Here is a 16057-nt window from a genome sequence, read left to right as displayed (position 1 = left end):
AATTTTAAGGCATTGCTGAAAAAGAGTTGAGAGTGGCTGCTGTAGAGCACTGGATCGGAGGTTAATCCACAGGACCATAAAAGCAGTAATGAGGATTAGTACCACTATTATTATCAAAGGAAGTGCTGAAAATGGATTGATGGGGTTGGAAGCAAGAGGAAAATGGTGCTTTTAGTTGTCCAAGATCAATGGATGCACTTTGTGGTTGGGATTTATCAAGCGATATTAATTTAGAAATGGGGATTGTTGTTTAGCAAGAGCTTGCAAAATAAGGGAGCAACCATCTTCCAGCTACTCCCATTGGGAAAGAAATATCAAAGTATCAGAGCCAGATCCACCAGGCTAAGAAACAGCTTCTTTGCACGGGCAGTCAGTCTGCTGAATGGCTGCTAAAACAACTGCCGTGACTCTATTTATTACTAATATTTATTTTAATGTATTTACACATGTAGTGTGTGTGTGTGTGTGTGTATATGTATCACAAGTCTATCTGTTTTACACAGTTGGCCAGAGAACACAGCTTCATCAGGTTGTACTGATACAATCGGGTGACAAATAAAAGGACTTGGATGAATCCGGAGCCAAATAGGCTGGCTGCTTTCACCAACTGCAGCCGTGGAACATTCCATCACACCCTTGTAGGTGGTGAAAAGACTTTGCAGGATCAGAGAAATCATGAAACCAGAAGAGAGACCTGCTATGAGGAGTCACGTGATGGAGTAGCGGCCGGTCGGGAAAACCAGCCCTCTCCAGGAAAATAGGACAAAAAAGTTAGGAAAAAGCAAAGCCTAACAGAAATAGAGTACAAGAAATAGAAGATAAAGATACAGAGAAGAGAAAGAAGGTGGCTTCCAAGAAGGAGAAAGTAAGAACAGCTGGAAAAAAAGTAAAAAAAGTCGCCGGAGAAGAAGAAGGCCTTACCTGCAGGAAGGAACAGGACGCTGTGGTGACGAGGAGCGCCCAACCCTCGAGGTCAGTACCTGCCCTGCAGAGTCGTGACCCACCAGCCGGTACACGACAAAAATGGCTCTCAGAGCCAAACAAAAGTGTGCCATGGCGCATGCGCGAGGAGCTGTGCATGCACAGTGTGCAATCAGAGGAGAAAGAGCACCCAAGAGAGAAGGAATACTGATATTATTAAAGTAGGCATAAAACATACTCAAGATTGATATGTTTTTGTTTTTGTTGTCGGCCCATATTCAAGGGAGAGTTAGGAAAACTGAATATTAAGCTAGACTACTATTAGATCATTCACCCCTATTATTAACAATAGAACTGGAGGACATCCCACCAAGAACATATAGATGGAGGTTAAACTCCATGCTACTTAAAAGACATGAATTTAGGGAGTTCATTGAACGCCAAATTAAAACATATTTTGAAATAAACACAGGATCAGTGAAAGACAAATTTATATTATGGGTCGCAATGAAAGCCTTCATTAGAGGGCAGATAATAAGTTATGTGACTAAGATGAAAAATGATTATAATCGGGAAATAAATCAGTTGGAAAAGGAGATAGTAAGTACAGCAAAGGAACTAGTAAAGGGACGATATAATGAAAAAGAGAGAAATGGTGGACAAAAAAAAATAAATACTAAACATTACAAATGTACAAGGTGGAGAAGAACATAATGAAAACAAAGCAAAAGGATTACGAATTGGGAGAAAAAAAAAAACACAAAATATTAGCCTGGCAACTTAAAACAGAACAAGCTAAAAGAACGATAGTGGCATCAAGGAAAAAGGGCATCAAATTACATATAATCCAACAGAGATTAATGAAAATTTTAAGGAATTTTATGAACAATTGTATCAAATGGAGAATGAGGGGAAAGATGATAAAATAGAGGAATTTTTAACTAAAATTGAACTGCTGAAATTTCAAGAAGAGGAACAAAACAAATGAATAAAACCATTTGAAATAGAGGAAGTGCAGGATATATTAAAAAAGCTGCTGAACAATAAAACACCAGGAGAGGATGGATTTCCAATAGAATTCTATAAAACATTTAAAGAGTTATTAATTCCTCCTCTCCTGGAAGTAATGAACCAGACAGAAGAAACACAAAACTTGCCAGATTTATGTAAGACAGCAATAATTACTGTAATACCAAAGACGAGGAAGGATCCACTAACACCAGCATCATATAGACCAACATCTCTACTTAACTCAGACTATAAGATAATAGCGAAATTATTAGCAAACAGATTGGCCAATTGTGTACCTAAAATAGTAAAACAAGATCAAACGGATTTATTAAGAAAAGACGAACAGCGGACAATTTCTGCAAACTAATTAATCTAATTCACGCAGTTCAAGGAAATAAGAAACCAACAGTGGCTGTTGCTCTAGAGGCAGAAAAAGCCTTTGACGGAGTAAAGTGGAATTACTTATTTGAAATATTACAGAAATTCAATCTACCAGAAAAATATATAAATTGGATTAAACCATTGTATAATGGACCATTGGCGAAGGTAACAGTAAATGGATATGTATTGAGTCACTTTAAATTAAGTAGGTCAACTAGACAGGGATTCCACTATCCCCCTCATTGTTCGCCTTAGCAATAGAACCTTTGGCAGAACTGATAAGAATAGAAAATAAAAGGGATAAAAAATAAAGGAGAAGGAGTATAAAATCAGTTTATTTGCAGATGACATCATAGTATACCTAAAGAACCAGAGATATCAGTAAAATAATTACATAAGAAATTGAATATGGAGAAGTATCAAGGTACAAGATCAACGCAAATAAAAGTGAAGTGATGCCAATGAGTAACATAGACTATACAGAATTTTAAAAAGAATTACCATTTAAATGGCAAGCACAAGCAATCTGATACCTAGGGATCAGGTTAGATAATAACTTAAGCCACTTGTACAAACTAAATTATCAGCCACTAATAAAGAAATTGCAGGAAGACTTAGAACATAGGAAAGAATTACCACTAACATTGATAGGGAGGGTAAACTGCATTAAAATGAACGTGTTCCCAAGGATACAATACTTATTTCAAACATCACCAATTCTCTTAACAGAAAAAATTATTTAAGGAACGAAAGAGAATAAGGAAATTCTTGTGGAAAGGGGGGGGAAAAACCGAGGATAGCGTTAGATAAATTAACAGAGCTGTACAACCAAGGTGGTTTGCAGTTACCAAACTTTAAAAATTGTTATAGAGCAGCGCAATTGAGGTATTTATCAAATTTTTACCAGACAAGGGAAAAAACCAGACTAGACTAAGATAGAACTAGATAAAATAGGGGAAAAGGTACCAGAATATATACTTTATAAGTGGGATGAAAAGCTAGTGCAATATAAAAATTCACCAGTACTGCATCATTTACTTAATACATGGAAGAAGGTCCACTTAGAAAGGAAAAAAAAAACCAAATGATCAAATACCAAAATTACTATTGACGCAAAATTTATTAATCCCTTTTATAATAGATAATCTTTCCTTTAGAGAATGGGAGAGAAAAGGAATCAAAAGAATAGAAAATTGTTTTTTGGGAAATAATTTATTAACATTTGAACAGTTGAAGGAATAACTCACAGTTCAGTGTTTGCATACCATCAACTGAAAGCTTATTTAAAGGATAAATTGGAAAACAGCTTGAGATTACCTGAAGGAAGCAGCTTTGAATATGTGATCACAGACACAATGATAATCAAAAGATTTATAACCAACATGTACATTAAGCTGCAAGATAAGGAAAAGGAAATAAACTATAAACCTGAGCAGATTTGGGAAAAGGATCTAAACATAAAGATAAAAAATGAAGTATGGAAAAAGTTATGTTCTGGAACTATGAAGAATACAATAAACACATGGTTACGCATGATACAGTATAATTAGTTATATAGGGTATATATTACTCCTCAAAAATTAAAAAAATGGGATTCAACATTAATGGGAACAACATTACATGCAACTTGGGCATGTACGAAAGTAAATACGTTTGGGAAGAAATAAATCAGATACTAAATAAAATTACAAAAAAAAAACATACCAAAAATAACCAGAGATATTTCTTTTAAGTAACATAAGAAGTAGAGAATTAGGCCTCAAATTGGATAAAGTGCAAAAAAAATTCATTATGATAGGCTTAGCGATAGCAAAAAAAATGTATAATGTCAACTTGGAAAATGGAAGAGAGCATGAGTATACAGCAATGGTACATGGAAATGAATAAATATATTCCATTGGAAAAAATAACATATAATTTAAAAAATAAAGTCACAATGTTTGAGCAAATTTGGGAACCATACATGGAATATATCAGAGAGAGCTTGCCTACAACCTTCATCCCCTAAAATGAGAATGAAAATGATAAGACAAAACGACTAGATTCAGTGTGTAATAAATAGATGATGCATTTTTCTTGTTTATTTTCCTTTGTGTGAAAATATTGTTTTATGGTTTTATTGTATTGTATATGTTGAATATTTATGGGTATTGGAGGGGGCTGGGTAGAGGGGAGGGAGGGAAGTGAGGGGAGGGGAAAGGGGAGAAAAGACCACTGTGTATATTTAATGAGATACGTTTGTACATATTTTGGTTGATACGGTTCACAGTGTAAAAAAATTTAAAATTATTAAAAAAACGAGACCTGCTATCCAAATAACCCAAATTCCACTGGCTTAAATTTAATTCAAGTTCCTGGATGTCGTACTCAAACAAATGCGGTCTTGATCTCAAGAACAGTCATTCTCATTTCATCCAGAAAATTCAATCTTTTTATCCATACAAATCCATGGAGCGGAGCCAAGATCGATTCCAAATTGAGCAGTGAGCAAATTATTGGTATAGCAGTTTTAGCTGTGCCTAATAAACAATTATATTAGAAACACCACTGACAACTGATGAATGATAAAGTTTGTTTTATTTACATACTTATTTGCAAAGAAAGAACAAGCACTCACAACTTGCATAGTATGCTACTCATCAAGACTCCAGATGATTGGGCTCTTCCAGCAGAGTGTTGGTCCTCAGCTCATGAGTGCAAATGCACATGCAGAGGTTAAATCCTGTTTTCAAGGTCCACATTTCTTCAGTTCCGTGTTCCTCCTCATTGAGATGATACCACATCAACTGTTGAGTTCTGGTCCAACCCATTTTGTCCATCTTCATCCTGTTACCGCTGGTCTATTGGATGTTACATTGCCATCTCCATCTTCCACTTCACCAGTGATGAAGCATCTTAATTGTTGGTAGTGAGCCCATCAAGTGCACAAAAGCAGAAGATTGGTTTCTCCTGACAGCTCAAAGACTTCCACACCTCTTCCCCCTCCTGTTAAAGCTGTGGATGCATTAAGATGCTCACTTTTTTCGGAGGAGTCACGTGATGGAGTAGTGGCCGGACGGTGAACTCCAGCCCTCTCCAGAAAAGTCGGGAAAAACAAGAGAAAATACAAAGGCACAGAAATACAAGTTAAAGAAAAGTGAGTATAAAGGTGGAAAGAAGATGGAGACAAAAGGAGAAAAATCAAAATCAACGGAAAGAAGAGAGGAAGAGAAGACAACGGAGGAAAAAGGTGAAGGCCTTACCTGTCCGAAGAGGCACGCTGTGGAGAGAGGAGCCCGCTACCTCAGGTCGGTAGAAAAAGAACTACAACAATGGCTCACAGAGCCGAGTAAAAGTGCGCAACCGCGCATGCGCGAGGAGTCGCGCATGCGCGATGCGCATGAAAAAAAACACACCGACGGGAGGGGGGACCAGCTAGGGAGTCGATCTCCACAGCCGGCAACGACAGCTGCAGAACACCTGCAGCAAGAAGAGACCACAGAAGACAATGGAAACAAGAAAGAAGAGGAGGAAAGGGCAACAAAGAAACAACAGATGGCCAACCCAGAGGAAGAAGAACAGGAAGAATACAGTGAAATAGATAAAGGGAAAGGCAAGGTAAAGGATATACTTGCTCTTGTTAGAGGATACATGGAGTCATTTAAAGAATGGCAAACACAGGAATTCAATGATTTAAGAAGAAGAATAAACAACACAGAAAAGAAAATAAATAAAATGGATATGACCTTAACAGAAATGGGGAAAAAAATGGACAAGATGGAAGAACGGGCAATAGCAGCAGAAATGGAGGTAGAAGACTTAAAAAAGAAATTGGAGGAATCTAATAAAAAAACTAAAGAGACACAAGAATTACTAGCCCAAAAAATAGATATAATGGAAAATTATAACAGAAGAAATAACATAAAGATAGTGGGCCTTAAGGAAGATGAAGAAGGCAAGAATATGAGGGAGTTTATAAAAGAATGGATCCCTAAGGCCCTAGGATGTCCAGAACTACAGCAAGAAATGGAAATAGAAAGGGCACATAGAGCATTGGCCCCTAAACCACAACCACAACAAAAACCAAGATCTATTGTAGTAAAATTCCTAAGATATACTACAAGAGAAAAGGTACTGGAGAAGACAATGGAAAAAGTAAGAGAGGGCAACAAACCACTGGAGTATAAAGGGCAAAAAATCTTCATTTATCCAGATATAAGCTTTGAACTCCTAAAGAAGAGAAAAGAGTTCAATACAGCAAAAGCGATTTTATGGAAGAAAGGATATAAATTTACACTGAAGCATCCTGCGGTATTGAAAATATTTATTCCAGGACAACAAAACAGACTATTCTCGGATCCAGAAGAAGCACGAAAATTTGCAGAACAATTACAAAAATAGACTGAGGGATGAAGACGGGTAATGAGAGCAAAAATGATCACGATTGATATGTATGTGGGTAAAGACAAAAATAGACTGAGGGATGAAGACGGGTAAGGAGGGTAAAAATGACCACGATTGATATGTATGTGGGTAAAGACAAAAATAGACTGAGGGATGAAGACGGGTAAGGAGGGTAAAAATGACCACGATTGATATGTATGCGGGTAAAGAGGTATAAGAGTGAATAGAGACAATGGGCATATGTGAAAGTATCTGTAATTAGAGGAAAACATAGAGAGTATAGACAAGAATTAATAAGGGCAGGTAATGGAATAGAGAGAATAAGGAGGGAATTAAAAGAGAGACCTTTGTGACATATAAAAAGCGAAATCTTTTCTGGGGGGGGCTGGGTGGGGGAAAAGAGCGGTCACTGCAAAATCAGTTGACGCTTGCGAGTGGATTCGCAAATCCAAATGGAGAGGGGAGATGTGGTTGTCCGACAAGGGATAAAGGGCAACTCAGGAGGGGAAGGGGAGATTGGGGATAAAGAAGATAGAAATAGGAGAATAAGGAAAATGTTGGATGTTGTAGGAATGTTGTCTGGTAAAGAGTTGAAAATAAGAAAACAGAAATGGAAAAGGAGGAAAGGTAATGATGGAAAAACGGAAAGAGAAGATAAACAAAATATAAAATGGCTACGCTGAACTATATGACTCTAAATATTAATGGAATACATAACCAAATTAAAAGGAAGAAACTACTAAATTTAAATTGGAAGATAATTTGAAAATACAACAATGGTATATAGAAATGAATAAATGTATTCCATAAGAAAAAATAACATATAGTTTAAGAAATAATATTGAAATATTCGAACAAGTATGGGAGCCTTACATTAAATACAATAGCGAAAACCTACCGGGAACAAACATTACCTAAGTTGATAGAAGGAGAAGAAAAGAAAAGAATGGACTCAGTAGAATTTCTGGTGTATTTTTGTTGAATGACAACATTGTCTAACTGAATTAATGCAACCTAGATTGTATACCTAAAATGGATGAGAGGGGGGGGGGGGGTGGGGGGGTGGCTTGGGAGGAGGGAGGGGGGAGGGACAAAAAGTCACTGTAAATGTGTGGAAAAGAAAAAGTGTATATCATGGCTATTGTGATTTATGGTGTGAAAAATAAAAAATTTAAAAAAAAAAAAAAAAAGATGCTCACTTTTTTCAAACCAAATGGCCACTATTTTTGATTACATGTTCTTTGGTCCTTGGTTGTCTTTTGTCTTGTGCTTGACTGGTGTATCCTGTAATTAGGTCAGTTAGTTACTTGCTGGTAACTTCAGAACATTATTGGAGAACTTTGTGGACCTTTACCCATCCTTGCATGTGATAGCCTCCAAATGTTTATTCAAACTGATTTTCGTCTGTATGAGTTGTTTCGAACCATTTGAGTATACACTCCCACACTCTTGCCTTGCACTGCTATACTGATGATTGAGAACTGAATAGCAATTGGCTAGATTGTATCATTCTTGATTTTTGGTGGCAGTATCTACTCAGACAATTTTGCACTTTGTAAGGTAGATGCAGTGTTGTAGATGAACGATTACAGCTTTAGTGTGATGGATAATTCAACACTACTGACTTAAACTACAACCAATATTTTGCAGTGGCACAGTTATTGATCTAATCTGCACCCAGCAATCTCCTGACATCATAGGATTCTAGTCTCTAAAATATGGCTTCTTCAACAAGGACATCGGAAAGATGTCCTTCAACAAGGACATCCACCCAACGTCTAGCTGAAGACAGTTAAAGCCCCAACACTTGGATCTGTAATTTGATAACAAATCACCCTTTTATAGAAAAAAAAGTAAATCTGATTTATGGGTATTATTAATTACAGCATATGTTTTATTACAGAGAATTTACATTACACTATCTGTGCTCTCACTAATCATTGTATTGACAGCAACAAAATTCAATGAAATTTAGAGGAACTTAATATTCAACTTTATTATCCAATTGGGTTATTTCAGATCAGCTCCATCAATACAGATATAACACATGGCAAAGCACAGAGGTCAAGAGATTTCAGATTCAATCAGAGGTTTCCATCATCACTCTTGCTAGTGAGAGCAACCAGAGAGGAACCACAGTTCAACTTCAGAAATCATCAGTTCCTCCAACCTGAAATATGAAAACAGGCTTGCATATAATATCAAAGAATTTTTTTTTTTTAAATTTTTTTTAAAAAGGCCTCTTCAAATATAGAAATAATAAAAGAGGTGAGAGGAGAATTAGGACTGCTCAAAAATGATGCTGGAGAAATAATAACGGGAAACAAGAAAATTGCAGAGGAATTAAATGAATATTTTGCATCAGTCTTCACGAACAACATAACAGATGTTGAAGCGTATCTGGGAAGTAAGTGCAGTTACAAGGTGCTTAGAAAGCTGAAAGGTCTGAGGGTGGATAAGTCTCTGGGTCCCAATGGATTTCACCCTCAGGTCCTGGAAGAAGCAGGAGTGGAGATTGTGGAAGCACTGGTAATGATTTTTCAGGGATCAGTAGATGGTCTCAGAGGATTGGAAATGTCACCCCACTATTCAAGAAAGGAGTGAGGCAGCAGAAAGAAAATTATATATCGGTTCGTAGTTGGGAAGATGTTATGGAATACTTGGAGGCACATGACAGGATAGATCAAAACCAGCATAGTTTCCTTAACGGAAAATCTTGCTTGAAAAACCTATTGGAATTCTTTGAGGAAATGATAAGGGCGATGCCATCGAGCTTGTGCATTTGGATTTTCAAAAGGCATTTGACAAGGTGCTGCACATGAGGCTACTTAACAAGATAAGAGCCTATAGTATAACAGGAAACATACTAGAATGGGTAGAGCATTGGCTGATTGACAGAAAGTTGGAATACAAAGATCATATTCTGATTGGCTGCCAGCTGCTAGTGGTGTTCCACAGGGGTCAGTGTTGGGGCTGCATCTTTTTATATTGTATATTAATGATTTGGATTATGGAATCAATGGCTTTGTGGTAAAGTTTGTGGATGATACAAAGGTACATGGAAGAACAGGTAGTGTAGAGGAAATAAGGAGGCTGGAGAAGGATTATACCTTGATGAAGGGCTCAAGCCCAAAATATTGGTTTTGTATTTCTACCTGTGCTACAGAAAAGGACACTGTTTGACCTGCTGAGCCTCTCCAGCATTTTGTGGTTTTTACTTCAACCATGGTGCCTAAAACATTTCGTGATTTACTTATGGAATGTATTTTGGTCTTGAACTTATTCTCTGGCAGCTTGCAGACTGCAAGCATTCACATAAACTACAGGTCTCGCTGGTCCAATGATGCATATTTTTTATCCTTACTTTGGCAAGGTTTCCTGGCAGAAGCTGAGGATGTAGTTTAGCGTGCAAATAGCCTTCAGAAATGACCCATAAAAGAATGAGGATGGTGAGAAAGGGGTTGGGGGATTTACAAACAGGCCTTGCTCACAGCAAGAAGCCCATACATCTCCACCAACAAAAAGGAAAGACTCACAATTTAAAGTCTTGACGACAAATCATGAAACACAAAATAAAAATACCTGCAATTACAAAAAAAAAATTGGTGGAGATCTGATCAATATTTATGGATTACAAAAGGCATATTTAGGAGTGCCAGCCAGTATGCTTCCCCCCCCCCACCTCACAAGATACAAATGACAAATACTAGGTCAGGGTGAGGGGTGGTGTTAAAAGGAGTTTTTGTTTAAAAACTCAGAGTATTAGGTGCCTGGAATGGGTGTCAGGGTGCCAGTGGAAGTAGAGATGGTGTTATTATCATACCGAGCCACACAGTCATAGGCGAGTAGAGCAGTGGGCTAAGAACACAGCCCTGTGATGCTCTGGTACTGATGGAGATTGTGGAGAAGTTCTGACCAATCTTCACTGATTGTGGTCTGGAGATGACAAAATCTATGATCCAATTACACCGTGGAATGTTAACCTCCATGTCTTGGAGTTTGCTGATCAGTTTTGAGTGAGTGATGGCGTTAAATACTGAACTGTAGTCGATAAAGAGCATCCTGATGAATGCATCTTTGCTGTCCAGGAATTCTAGGGCTTTGTGTAGATGGGCAATCTGGAACATCACTGCTCAGACAGGAGCTGATCTGCCTCATCACCAGCCTTTCAAAGCACTTCTTCACGGTTGATGTTCCAGCAACTTGCTGCCGATGCTGTTCATGTCTAGCATAATTAAAATTACACAAACACACCAAGTTCAAAAGGATATTGAAGAGTCAGTTGAACTTTATTTGGATTGTGATGGTAGAACAACTTTGGGTAATAAAAGGTTGAGACGAGACTTATCAAGTGGAATTCTGGAAGGTGATATAAAACAAGCCAAAAACATCACCCATTTGGTGGTTGCCTCCTTTCAAGGTGTTCTAATGGACTGCCTCACACTTCAATTCATTTGTGCTTCTGCAGGTAGAACAAATCTCAAGTTTGGAAGGTTGATTACAAGCGACAGGGCTCTTTGGTGGCAGATATCCAGTCATCTGGCATTACATGATATCCTGGAGACTTAGTTGGCCTTTTTCAATTCTTCGTTGGCACGTATCCATGGACAAAGTCCTTGTACTGTGTGTCTCAAGATAAATCAAATTGCTCATAATAAAGCTACGATATCCATGCAACCATTCAACAAATGATTCTGATCCCATGGCAACATTATTTGCTTCTGACAAAATACATATTACTCTACTGGCTGCTCAGGCTTCACCTGAAAAGCATCAGATCATTCTGACAAAATTAACAAAGCTATTTGGGGAATAAAGTCTTGCAATAAATAATTGGGATTAATTATTGAGATGCACTCAAAATCTCTCACACAGCTGAGGCTCTATAGTTGATGCAAGCATGCTCACAAGTAGTTGGCAGGTTTTCAATGCAAGTAAACTATTTCATATCCAAGCCAGCCCCAGGATACAAACACTTGACACAGACACTCATGCACAAGAATATAGACTCACAATATTATTCAATTCAAAAGTTTGATGTACTTACATGATGGTACCTACAAACAGCAGAAATGCTCATCCCCACTGCACACCCCCAACTTTTAGTAATTGTCCTCTTCAAAATCAGCTTTCAATGCTTTAGTGTCATTCATTTCAACATGGTTAGCATAACGAGTGGCCTTTGTGCATTTTCTGACTCAAGGACATCAATGACTTATAAATTTATGTTTATTAACTGGGGATGGCTTTTAAGTCCTATAGGATGATGACTACTTACTTGTGTTTCAGGTGTTGTCTGCACTTCTGGCTCTTCGATTTTGTTCACCTTTATTTTATCAATTGGTATACTTTCAGAAACAACAATGAGGCAGAGGAGCAGCCAACAATCAGACATAGAGATACACTTCCAATACATCTACAGGGTACAAAAGAGAAACAATATCAAATTACTTCGACAAAAGATCTTTTCAATTTAATCATTCAACCGTAACATTTCAATCAAGGATATAACAAAACAGTCCCCAAAATCATTACAAGAATATTTTGAAATATTCTTTGAAACAAAGGTGTTCATTGTTGGACCTTGTATTCCTTCCCAAATTTGGATTAAGTTCATATTTTCTTCTGATCGAGGAGACCATTATGTACATTGAGCCCGTCACCTTTCAGAATATTCCCACCAGTCCCATTATTCAATGATTCACCTAGATTTTCCACGTGCCCAATAATCCCCTTCAATTCTCCCACTGCCTATCTATATAAGGGGCAATTTAAAGTAGCTAATTAATTTACCAACTTGTCTTTGGGAGATGGGAGGAAACATAAATGAATTCCATGCAGATATCTGGAGAATATGAAGGCCTGCACACAAGTCCGTTTCCTGAAATGTTCCATTGTGAAGAACTTTTGCCTACAATCCAGGACTAATCTGATATAACTAACTTTATACATTATTCTAGTTGGTTTCATACAAATTACGTTAGAATTAATTAATCAATATCAAGAATAAATAAACAAAAGACTTATGGACAATTATAGCCCTAGATAAAGGGATGCAAGAAGAATCTTAGTTAACGTAATTTGAAAAGGCAGATTAATAACAATTCATTGTCATACTGTCTGCAAAACAATACTTAATGCCTATATAAAATAGCAATCATTGCATTGTTACAAATACAATACAAATAAACAGACAAAAGCAAAATACTATTTAACCCATCTCAAAGCATTTTAATATTTCATCCAATTTAGTGATAAAGTACAAGATTGCAACAATTGACTGATGGTTTAAAAACTATACCACCAATCCACACCACTTCGATCAATAGTCATTAAGACTAGTTTTATTGCAAACTCCAAATCTTCAAGGAACATTCTTCAGAGTGCACAAAGCTTCTGCAAAATTGATAGGTTTCAGATCACTGATAAAGTTAAACAAACCACAGAACGATGTGTTCTTGCTGACCACGCCATATGCCTTCAACCAATGATAAAATGCCTCATCGTTTTATGTGGTGGGTTCCAAAAGATGGAAATGTTCAGGAAACAACTGTCAAATAGACACAACCTTTGTCTATTTTGTAAGAAAAAGAATTTACAAGAAAATTTATTCAATATCAACATAGCAAACACTGCTGAATCAAACCTCAATAGATCATGAAATGCAAAATAAAAAGAAAATATTGCCCTGAAGGTTTATAAAGTAAAACCAGCAATTCACATGCAGAGATCAATTTTTAAACGTTGCTGGTCCAATATTATAAATGGCTCTATTGGATCCAATATTGACTAATGTTTAACAATTCACATTTCAAAAAAGTAGCCTAATGTACCACAATTAAAAGAATGCAGAAAAACCTTTTGTCATTAGCCATTCCACAAATTTCAACACTTGTTAATTTTGACTACTATTCATTTCTGTATAGTTGCTTGATCTGGGACAAACTCATTGTTTCTGATGTTTCAGACAAAGGAACACCTAAACTAACACTTGATTGTTTGAGATACTATTCTCGAAAACTAACTTTCCCTTTTCAGTTATTTCATCACCAGCAGGTCACTGCCCGAAACATCAAACACAAAAGTGTAACCGACATTCTAATGTCGTCTAAATTCGCCTTCTCTATAATCACAAACCATGTGAAGACTAATATTTATTGCAATTTCTCAGTCTTCGTGGACCATTCTTCGGGGGGAGGGGGGGGGGCACACAAATGTTCAGCAAAGTGGATAAAATGTATCCGATCAAGTTCCTCCTGTGAACATCACAGAACACAGGACTCGCGAAAAGTGACATGACAGAAGAGTTCACTGTTGCACAGCTTCTTTGTTGTCATCTTTTAATGTTGCTACACGCGGGCAAAGCACCTGTCAGTTCACCCCGTGTTTGTAAGGTGCTGGGAAACATGGTTAAAGAATTTTGCAAGATTGTCTGATTTTATTTGGCGGGGTGGGGTGTGTGTGTGGGGTGGGGGGGATGTATGATGTGATTTTGTGTTTCACGATCCGAGCAAGAAACTTTGCCACAATTACCGATCAAATCTATCTCGCAATGCTTCCAGCAGGGTTTGATTACCAAGTTTAAAACATGGTGTTGGTGGCAAAATGTGATGCGATGAATCACAGTAACGGGCGGGTTGGACTCCTTACCTTGATATCTTGGATACCGTCCGCTTTCAAATGGTATTTCAGGTAACAAGGACCCTCTTCGGGCGGGCAAAGTGAGCGAGCAGTCTTCCCTGCGCCGCACAATACGCCCGGAGCCTTTCCTCGGGAAATGAGCGCCCACTCCACCCGGATCACATCGCTCAGCCCCCGGTTTGGTCAAAAGATCACAACCAAACCGAGCGGGCGTCACCCCGTGGCTCCGATCATCATTGGCTCGCGGCTGCCCCCCGAACTGGCCATCGATCCTTGTCTCAGGTCCCCATTGGTCCGCCCTGACTGTCCATCAAGGGGGCGGGCGGAACCTCGCAGCAGGGTTGGTTGAGAGGCGACATGAACGTGGCGTTCGGAGGATCAGCGCCACCTGGAGGGATGTGACGTCAGCCCGGTCCGGGCTTTGGCATCGTTGCCCCTGGGAGCGAAGAAGGTGAAAGGAGTGATCTCATCCGGCGAGCAAATTCCACAATGGGAGTGATTGACAGAGATGAGGAAAGTCGTCGGTTTCTCAATGCCAAGGAAAATAGGCACTGAGTGGATTTCTGTGGTAGAAACAACATCGTCCCTCTTCATTGGGAAACGCCTGTGAGCAATAACATTGAAATGAAGTCCTTGAGATCAGTGGTCAAGGCTGAGGTGGCGATTTGATGTCATCACCAATCTGAAACATGTGAGAGAAATTGTGCTCATTACATTTTCAATGGGTGATTGTGTAAAAAAAAAACCGAAATTTATCAGGATTCGGATTCACTGCCTCATGAAGAAAGAGCAGGTGAGAGATATTAACTGGTTTGCTCTTTCAGAGGTGATGGTGGCTCAAAGTATTTAAAAAAAATAGAAGCACTATGCTGGAGAAACTCAGCAGGTCCAAGAGTTTACTTTACAAAGGTTGCTTTTTCACTCTAGAGAGTGGTGGCAGAATGGAATGATCTTCCAAAAGAGATAGTTGCGGCAGGGTCCCTTCTGTCACTTAAGAGGTTGGTTGTGTACATGGATGTGAGGGGTTGGCGGGTTATGGGCGGAGAGCAGGAGGGGGAAGCTAGTGGAGTTGTTCAAGTGAACCAGCGTGGACTTGAAGGGCCGACGTGGCCTGTTTCCATGCCGTAAACCGTTATATGGTTAGTTATATGTAGCAATGAGATAGACAACAGACTCGCCAAGGCAAATGGCGCCTTTGGAAGACTACACAAAAGAGTCTGGAAAAACAACCAACCGAAAAACCTCAGAAAGATTAGCGTATTCAGAGCCGTTGTCATACCCACACTCCTGTTCGGCTCCGAATCATGGATCCTCTACCGGCATCACCTACGGCTCCTAGAATGCTTCCACCAGCGTTGTCTCCGCTCCATCCTCAACATTCATTGGAGCGATTTCATCCCTAACATTGAAGTACTCGAGATGGCAGAGGTCGACAGCATCGAGTCCACGCTGCTGAAGATCCAGCTGCGCTGGGTGGGTCACGTCTCCAGAATGGAGGACCATCTCCTTCCCAAGATTGTGTTATATGGCGAGCTCTCCACTGGCCACCGTGACAGAGGTGTACCAAAGAAGAGGTACAAGGACTGCTTAAAGAAATCTCTTGGTGCCTGCCACATTGACCACCGCCAGTGGGCTGATATCGCCTCAAACCGTGCATCTTGGTGCCTCACAGTTCGGCGGGCAACAACCTCCTTTGAAGAAGACCGCAGAGCCCACCTCA

At 38.8% G+C, this 16057-nt stretch overlaps 2 protein-coding genes across 9 annotated transcripts in view; one reads left to right on the top strand and one right to left on the bottom strand.

Moving 5' to 3' along the window:
* The window catches only part of nucb2a (nucleobindin 2a), a 48357-nt gene extending 33787 nt beyond the window's left edge, over positions 1–14570 (bottom strand). For 2 of the 4 annotated variants that reach the window (XM_069898249.1, XM_069898255.1), the window contains exons 1-2: positions 14347–14568; positions 11975–12112 (exon numbers count right to left, since the gene is read on the bottom strand). In XM_069898249.1, coding sequence (XP_069754350.1) covers positions 11975–12112 — 138 coding nt within the window. In that variant the 5' untranslated portion in view covers positions 14347–14568. Of the gene's footprint in view, positions 1–11974; positions 12113–14346 lie in introns of those variants that run through there. The other 2 variants (XM_069898276.1, XM_069898265.1) reach the window with 2 other exon arrangements.
* Positions 14571–14713: 143 nt separating this feature from the next.
* Positions 14714–16057, top strand: part of pik3c2a (phosphatidylinositol-4-phosphate 3-kinase, catalytic subunit type 2 alpha) — a 161849-nt gene continuing 160505 nt past the window's right edge. For 2 of the 5 annotated variants that reach the window (XM_069898184.1, XM_069898177.1), the window contains exon 1: positions 14717–15130. The gene's annotated coding sequence lies outside the window, so the exon portion shown is untranslated. Of the gene's footprint in view, positions 15131–16057 lie in introns of all 5 variants that reach the window. The other 3 variants (XM_069898234.1, XM_069898227.1, XM_069898189.1) reach the window with 3 other exon arrangements.

Source organism: Narcine bancroftii, chromosome 1 (genome assembly GCF_036971445.1).
Source record: "Narcine bancroftii isolate sNarBan1 chromosome 1, sNarBan1.hap1, whole genome shotgun sequence".
Taxonomy (NCBI): Eukaryota; Metazoa; Chordata; class Chondrichthyes; order Torpediniformes; family Narcinidae; genus Narcine; species Narcine bancroftii.
This window is presented reverse-complemented; position numbering and strand designations above follow the sequence as displayed.